At 35.8% G+C, this 9545-nt stretch overlaps 1 protein-coding gene across 1 annotated transcript; it reads right to left on the reverse strand.

The window, feature by feature from the left end:
• Window positions 1-1226: 1226 nt before the first annotated feature.
• On the reverse strand, window positions 1227-4697 carry LOC136243048 (uncharacterized). The gene is made up of 3 exons (XM_066034566.1): window positions 4682-4697; window positions 2401-2680; window positions 1227-2175 (listed from the first exon to the last, which is right to left on the reverse strand). The coding sequence occupies exons 2-3, from the start codon at window positions 2615-2617 to the stop codon at window positions 1376-1378; spliced, it is 1017 nt and encodes a 338-aa protein (XP_065890638.1). The 5' UTR covers window positions 2618-2680; window positions 4682-4697; the 3' UTR covers window positions 1227-1375.
• Between the last annotated feature and the right edge of the window lie 4848 nt (window positions 4698-9545).

Genomic DNA, 9545 nt, shown 5'->3' on the forward strand with positions numbered 1-9545 from the left:
CAGCAATAGTTGTTGCTCCCAAATTTCGATGCAATGGTTCTTAGAAAACTAGCAATGGATGTAAATGAAGACTTTGAAGTTCGTATCTGCAAAGATTAAAATCATGATAATGAAGACATAGCTGTCGAAAAGGTTGAACTGTATGTGATTTAACATGTTTAACAAAAGCAGATGCTATTAGGAACTGTAAAGCTGAAATAACATTATACAAATTCACCTTCGTATTATTGTGTGTAAGCTCACCTGTACAATACATTCATGTAGAATCATTACGTCATCTAAAACTATAACTGTAATTTCCCTTAGTAAAATTAATGGCCTACCTTTTATCTAACTGTAATTCACTTTATTTTGTGCAAAGGGTATGGGCCTTCAATATCCAAGTAGTAAAATCAAAGGTGGCAGCCAAGAAATGGCTGCAGTGATGTTAATGCTAACATTTTAATAATGGCTGTGTGGAGTATTTAAAATTTGTTATCATTAACATAATTGCAGTTCACTGGATTCATTTAAAGTTAACATGTGTTTTGTTGATGGTGCATATCAGTATTGATGATAGCTATCAGTTTTATATCAACATGTATGTAAGTAATACTCATCACTATAGATATGTATGCAATTTTTAGTACATATTTCAAAGTTTGATCATTACAGTATGAGATATTATACTCATCCTGGTCCTGGCTTTGTTACTACTGCCAGTGAGTTTCAGAACATCCAACATTGCTTCAGACTAAACAAATACATCAGACCCATTTTGAGATGCTGCCAGCTGTGGTGCTGGTAATGGATGCTGTACTCGAATGGCATAACCTAGAAAACTACTAGTGTGTGTGAAAATGAAAATTTTTGAAGTTCTGAGTTCGGCCCTTGGGCAAGTGCGTATATACCAGGCAAAGCATAAGTGGCTGTGGTATAACTATTACAAATATAGAAACTGCGGTGTACTGAGAACATTGGTGATTGTGAAAGCTCTTTTGTATGAAACACATGTTGGGCTATAATAACGTCAACACACAGTAGTGACAGTGCTATCAAGTTTAAATAGAGAAATGTACCACAAGTACACATGGCTGTAGGACCAGGTGTCCTACAGACCTTCAGCACTTGTGCTGTAAAGCATTAATAAATAAAAATAATAATTCTTTGAGTTTATAAATGTTATGTTTGGATATGCACAGCATAACTACATTCAACATTTAGACACCATTCTTTTGTTTCTTTATTTACTATATTTATTACTGTGTAAAACTCACAAAATGAGTATGTAAACACATTACAAGACTACAAGGTTATGCATACATACCAAATTCTATCTACTAGGATGAACTAGTAGTACTACAAGGCTTATTTGTACTGCAACTAATAAGAATGTTTATGGCAAGCAGTAATAGCATCTACATGATGCGGCTACTAGCTCATGGTATATCTTATAACTTATCATATGAATTACAGGCTTGTGGAGCACAATTGGTTGTGGCCTGAAGTTCCTTATTGTACAACTAACTGGAGTGATTGCATCACTACCTCTACTGTCTTCTTTGAAGTCTCTGGAAGCCAACAAGTTCCAAATTTGTGCATGTTCTGTTGGGTTGTGTGTAACGTAGTGAAGACACATCCCTACACACTGTCCAATGTCAAGTGACTTTGGTTGGATGATGTATTGAAAACCACCACCCACTTGTGAAAATGTTATCCTGAAACTTTCTAATTGACACGGTTTACTATCTCTCCTTTCTATGCTTGTTTTAGACCTTTTTGTCTTGTCATTGATTGGGTGTGTTGGCTTGTCTAATGGTGTTGCCAGCAGATTATCAATAGCCTCAGGGTCTCCACCCATATAGAGGAGTAGTCCAGGATGGTAGTGTTGATGTGTAGGCAGTTTGATGGGATTTGTAGAAGTCACTTTAACTGTCAATGTGTCATTGGTCCATTGTGAATTGGTCAGTAGAGATTCCAGACTAATTCTAACTTCAGTCTCATCTATGGTGTCTTCAGATTGTCTCCAGACAAACTGTTCTTGATCAATGGTGATGTTGATCACAGTGGGTTGATCAGAGGTCATCATGTGTAAGTGTAACCGAACACTTGTTGGCTGCTGCTGTTGTCTTGACAATCCTGAGATGTTGAATGTGAACATGTAGTGATAACCATCTGATGTATTGTCATCTGAAACTGTAAGAAGAGTGATAGTCACAATGTTGCTGTGCACATAATTACAATATTAAAAGGTGCTTCTGGTCTATTATTCAATTTAGATATAGAAAACTAATTTTCTGCCTGAAAGAAGTATAACTGAGTTATTGGCTGGAAATGTGTAACACAATATTTCATGTTTACTCCATGACCTTAGCAATCCTATACTTGATCAGTTAATAATGGGTAATTTTAATTTCTCACCAAGTGTGACTGGTTCCAGCCAGTGAAGGGTCTTTACAATCCTCAGGTACTTCGAGATGATGTCAGGGTCACCTTGATGTATCACTGCACTCATCTTATGGAAGATATTTCTGATCAATGGTGGAATGTATACATCATCTCCGCTGTTATCAAATGGTACAACACTTGCTACTTCCAGAAGAATGAGAACAAGTGATACAATCAACTTTGTTTCCATCAGCCTTGTTAAGTTAGCTAAGAGTTGTGAGTTAGAGTGTAGCTGCACATGTTGTCTTTATAGCTAAAGAATAGAAGCCATGCAGTCATGGATCACATGAATTCCCTGTTAGGTAACAATAATCAATACATTTATCAAAACAAGTTAAGTGATGAATACTACATCAAATAAGGGAAATAAGATTATGTTTGTCATCATAATTGCTTTCACTATAGGGACCCACTATAAAGGTGAAATACAGGGAAATTGAGAAGTCGATGTTTACATACAGGTTGAATGCAGAGAAAATCTCAGGTCCCAGTTGTTGTGGCTCCTCTGGCACATGCATAGACTGCATGTTGCGGGGGATCAAGTCACCACTGGGTCTGAGATTTTTTTCTGCATTCTTCATGTTTCAACTACATGTTTATGACTCGCTGTATTCACAGGTTTTAAGCCTTCTCACAGGTCCCTAGTGGGATAGCATTCATAGAACAGAAATGTATACTGACAATATAACTGACATACACAAGGTCTGTATCTTGACATTATAATGCTCTGTTGAATGTAGCAGACCACACATATGCAGCTGATGACTTTATTGTGAGGGATCAGCTGAAGTCTTAATTGACTTCTCCATACATGCATGCTTGTAAATTCCAGAGATCTTTGTAAAACAACACTGAAATATTGAAATTTTTGTGAGATCTTGAAATCTTTGAAATCTTGGAGGTAATTTTTGTTCTGATGCGGACTCCTTGGACTCAAGAGTATAAGAAATGCAATACTTTTGTAGTCCCTTATCATCCCACATGTTAATAACAAGTCACAGCCTGGAACCAATATAATATTTATACCAGCTTGTTGATTGTGATGAAGTTATGTAGTTATATGTATAATGTGGACACAGAACTTGTATATTTAACTTGCGTATGCATATATTTTTACTAGTTGTGATAAATATTATAACATTTTAGGTTGAATAAAATATCTAATGAAATCAGACACGTTCTTCCCTAAAATTATTATTGCCTGTTTCCTTCTGTGTCTGGTTTTTCCTTCTGTGCCTGGTTATGTGTGTCTCACAAATAATACATACAAGCTAGTACAGTCATGTAGTATATAATTTATAGACTCTTTACAAGCTGCTTGAGATCACATGGTGTAATAGATTATTATAGCTTAATTAGGAGGCAGTGATGATCTTAATCACAAGGTTCCCAGCATGCAGGTTCAATGCTCAAGTGATGAAGAAAGCTAGTGTTGTTATCTTGAGCAAGGAAATTGCTCCAGCCTGTATTTGCAGAACCCTAGAGGGATAGTTGTCTAATAAATTGTATGGAGTGCCAAAGTGGACAAAAAGCCAAATACTGTGTAAAGACAAAAAAAATTAAATCAAGGCTGTCTGCAAAAAATATAACTGTTCTCTCTCAAAATGCTATTATTGTGGCTTCTATTTTACTGATGTCTATAATTCTCTCAATTTACACATGTTGTCTCTCAATTTGAAGTACACATGTTGTTGGAGTAGTCTCTCAATTTGGAGTTTTGTACATGTTCTCTCTCAACTCTGTACATGTTGCAATTGTCTTTCAATTTTGAGGTTTGTAAATGTTTTCTTTTGATTTGAAGTTTTGTACCTGTTTTCTCTCAATTTGGAGTTTTGTGTATACATGTTGTCTCAATGTACATGATATGTATACACACAGCTCAAATTTGAGAGACGACTTTAAAATTGAGAGACACGACATACACGAAACTTCCATTGAGAGAACATTTACAAAATTCAAATTGAGAGATATCATGTACAGAAGTCCAACAACATGTACAAAACTCCAAATTGAGAGAGAACATGTACAAAACCTCAAATTGAGAGACACAACATATACAAAAGTCCAATATTGAGAGACAAAAAGTGTAAATTGAGAGCATTAATTTATAACAAATATTACAGATTTGCCACAATGGTGAACCCATAGCCAAGGAGATATATGTGTCTTTTCCAGATACTCTGTGCACAGTACCATTGTCCACTCAATGTACGTATATGTATTGATGTATATATCATGGTTATGTGATAGGTACCTGATTATCATGAGATCATATCAAATCTGGTGCTCTAGAGTAAGTTGTGTATACCCAACCTCCTACATGTGTGATAAAATATTCAATAGACTTTCACAGTGCATACACTAGAAATATCTATGATAGTAGCAAATACGTGTATAGAAACATAATATTATGTGTTATTCTCTGGAACAGGTACAATCCAGAACATGACACAGAGAGCAGACTACTGAGACATAGAGCAGCAGCCCTGCAGGATCTGGCTAACTCCTTCCTTGATCATGATTTGAGTGAAGAGTTTGAAAAGGTGCACTACTTGAACATTATAATAGACCTGTATAGCAATCTACTCTTTCATACGGAGTTTTGGTCAGGTTATTAAAATTCCAATGCCAAAATGGTCATTCTATTAGAGTTGTTTTTTTGTTCTATTATAAAATCTACATTATTATTTAGAATGTAGGTACTTTCTGTGTTGTCATTCCACACACACACACACACACACACACACACACACACACACACACACACACACACACTGTGAATATTGTAAACATGTTCATCTCCTATATACAGATGTGTGAAGACATGGAGGCAGCTAGGGACCGGCTTGGTTTACAGAGCACATATATACTTTCAGCAAACTGCCATAGAGACTGCTACAAATCATGTTGCTGGTACAGATGATGGTGCAGAATCAGCTAACAGCACATTAGTGAGGAGGTCTTTCTCAAAAGAAGTCTAGAGATTGGACTATTAGATGATAGACTACCATACTATGGATCAACACGTTCAAACAAACGTCGCATTGGCAAAAGTGAAGACAGCAATGGTGAAGAAACTGAGAAGACAGATATGGAAGAGAATGATAAAGGTGCTAATGTTTCTGACATAGAACACAATGTTAGAAGTGAAGCAACAGTAAATGCCAGCAATGTTACTGGAAAATGTCAGTCGTTCACGGTGAGGAATCTTCTTGATCTAAAGCCACCTCAAGATTTCATTCCACCAGTTAACTTCTCATTGTCATCTACTTCAACTGCTACAACTAATGGTCCCACATCAGTTAAACCCACTTCCTCCTACGTATAGCAGACGAGCAAGCAGTAACTCTGCTAACACAAGCAAGCAAGTCACTAGTATTCAGTCACCAGTACTCATTAGTGAGGTGTTAGAGACTAGTGCTCATGTTCAAGATAAGTTACCCACCATTGACAAGCATCAGTTACGAAGTCCAGAGCACCCACAGTACCACCATTTCTCACATGGAACAGTTACACAATTACCTGGAGCATGCAATATTTAGACACAGGATAGAAAAGCTTTGGTGATAGCAACTCTGTTATGTGTGTGTTTTAATTTTAGGAGATGAGAACTATTTTTGAGTAATACTATTTTTTATTATTATTAACACTTTACAGTGACCAGCACTGAAAGTCTGACAGCAACTTTTGCTGCAGCCTTAGGATTACCTAACCAAATTACAAGGACTTAGACTTCAATGACTTATAGCTAATAAGATGTAACACTTGATGGTACAGTGTAGTGTAGTATATATAACAACATCATATGGTTGTATTTATTTATTATATAACTACATAATAAAAGTCTTCATGTAATGACATGCATTCACAGTATTTTAAAATTTTGCGTTTCACTGCATATGCTGGGTGTTATTTAGATGCTGTGTTTGCTATTTTTGCTCTGCTATAATTCTCTTGCTGCTACCGCATCAATACATCACACGCTCATTCATTGAAACTAACTACAAAATGTAACAGTTAATATGGACACAGTTCTCAACAGTGGCCAACACTTTCTCTTTCTGGGGTACCATTGATCTATGTATGCTTTTTACTGGGGCTAAATGCCAACGAAATGAATGGTTTTAAAAAGAATGAACATTCGAATATTCTGAATGCATATAACCAAGAGTATATGATGTGGGAGGGATACTCTTGATATAACTGATTCACAAACATTTGAAATTATGTTTTTAGCTGATCTGTTAATACATCTGCTATAAATTCCACTGAGTTTTATGAGATAATAACAAAATATGTTTTTCATAAAGTTTTAAAGTCTATTGTTTTAACATTGTACAGTATTATGTCTATATCAAATCTGCTCCCACAGCATCGAATACTTGATTTAGAATGAATAACAAACTATTTGAATGGTTTTCTTTAGCCCTACTTTTTACCACAAAATTATTGGCTGGAGAGCAGAGTGTTTCCAAATGAGATACCAACTGAATGGATGTGTTATAACTATTACATGTATACGTAATCTAAAATGGTGTCAGTATTCTGCATAATTGATTAATCATGTTTGGTGACATTGTAATTTTACAATGGTATCTGCAAACATGTTCTGTATAGTTTGTGATAACTGCTTAAAGATTAAGCACATTTTAATATAAAAGAATTATGTTTGTAGTATTAAAACTATTGAAACCTCCGTAAAGGTAAGATATACAAGGAGTTGGTCAAGCTTTAACTTATTAATAATACCTCTGTCATTATTCTAATATTCACAGGCTTTAAGCCTTCTCACAGGTCTCTAGTGGGATAGCATTCACAGAATAAGAATAATGCTGTGAATGTAATATTTAATTCATACATACAATACTATTTCAACTGACACAATATACAGCTTCTGTTGGGAGCAGTGCCTTCCTGACACAAGTATCATTTCCAGACACAGTGAATGATTATGCAGTATGCATGAGTGCAAACAAATCTCTTGACAAACAGCTTTAATGTTTCTGTTTACCTGGTTGCCTAGCGTTTGTGTGGTACAACATGACCTTGCTTTTTTTACTGTCCACACATACGGAATTCACAGAATATACATAAATTGTGGTTAGGTGGTAGAATAAGTTTGTTGTGTGGTTGTCATAAAGGAGAAATTAGTTGGGTAAATATAAAATAACACATTGGTTTGAAAATCAACCAACTGACAGGTTCTCCTGTTGCTGGTCACTACTGTTTTAACTCAAAATGAACCGAATATGCTTGGTTTGAACAAGGACAATCCTGCTGCTTCTTGTCATGAGATATACCAGCGTAACCCTACCAGTAGGGGAAGTGTTGGACAATACTGGATAAAGACTAGTGAAGGATTGTTTGAGGTCACTTGTAACATGGAGGTAAAGAGTGATGGTGTTGAAGGAGGATGGATGCAAGTTGTTGATGTAGACATGAATCGAGATAATAGTTGTCCAGGGACATGGCACAAGATCACCACTCCCAGAAGACTGTGTTTAGGATAGGTAGTTGGATGTGCTTCTGCACATTTTTATGTGAAGGAAGTTCACTATCAACACATTTGTGGACAAGTTAAAGATTACCAGAAGGGAACAATAGATGGATATCACCAAACACAGTTGATGGTATTTCTACCACTTTAGGTTCACCACATAAACATGCGTTGACTTATGCTGTTAGTGCAAGTGATAATTATGACCATGGTACCACTAATTGTCCATGTGCCACTTATTCTGGTCCCCCTTCACTGCCTTTGTAGGGAGTCACTATTATTGTGAGTCTGAAAATGTAGGGGAATGGAATACTTTTTACTACTTACCAGACTCTTTATGGGATGGTATCAGGAATAGTTGTTGCTCCCAAATTTCGATGTCATAGAAGACTAGTAATGGATGTAAATGAAGACTTTGAAGTTCGTATCTGCAAAGATTCAAACCAAGACAAAGCTGTTGAACAGGTTGAATGTAACATGCTTAACAAAAGCAAATGCTATTGAGAACTGTATAACTGCAAAGTTAAAACAATGTTATACAAATTCTCACCTTGATATAACTACCATTTTGTGTATAGACTAGTGCTGAAACGAATAGCGATTTTTACTATTCGCATAGTTGTGAACAAAACGACCAAACATTCGATCGATTATTCTTTAAGCTTATGTATCCTTCTATTGAATAAGTACTGAAACCTTTTGTTAGGGAGCAAGGTAAAGCCTAAGAGCTTTTCTAAATTAGAATTTTCACAGCATTAATACAACTTCATCCACAATCTTTAGTTTCAAGGCTGGCTATTTCATCTGAATACAGTGTGCAAAGTGCTAACAATTATTCGAATAGTGTGTTAATGAATTGAATAGTGTCATGCCAACTGAACAGTCGAATAACCGAATGATCCTTTCAGCACTAGTTTAAACTCTCCTGTACAATATATTCATGTAGAATCTATAACTGTGTGATGAGGTCACTTAACAAATTTGTGGCCCAACTTTGATTGGCGTGTGACAGCAAATATTCGTGATAACTATTTACCAGTAAAAATTCAATTAGGTATAACACCTCATGTGTGTATTGTCTAAAGGAGTTCATAAGTGCCACTTTAGTGAAAGGTATACAAATGAGGCAGCAATAGTCATCCAGGAACTTGAGAAGCTGTTGTGTACTTCTCCAGAAGCTTATATACTTAGGACTACTAACCAATGGACTCTCTGCTTCTGCACATTTCTACATGAATATCAACACACTAAAGCTAACCAGAATGGGAGCAATGGATTCATTTAAAATTAACCATGTTTTGTTGATGGTGCATAGTTATATATGTGTCAGTTTCATACCAACATGTAAGTAATACACATCACTATAATTATAGTTATACAATTTTTACTAAACTATGTAGCTACTGGTTGCAAAAAATCCCTCTTTATAGCTACAGCTGCTAAACTATTATAGAAACTCTAATGTATGAACCACATGTAGCTAACAAATACCTTTGTGGTAGGACTACATCAAATCAGAGTGCTATAAAATTTTAGAGCATTGTACCACAAGGCACAGACACTACATATAGTAATATTTTTGTTATGAGTATAGGGCTGTGCCTTTACCCGTACTTAATCA

This window comes from Dysidea avara, chromosome 13, assembly GCF_963678975.1.
Source record: "Dysidea avara chromosome 13, odDysAvar1.4, whole genome shotgun sequence".
In the NCBI taxonomy this organism is placed as follows: domain Eukaryota; kingdom Metazoa; phylum Porifera; class Demospongiae; order Dictyoceratida; family Dysideidae; genus Dysidea; species Dysidea avara.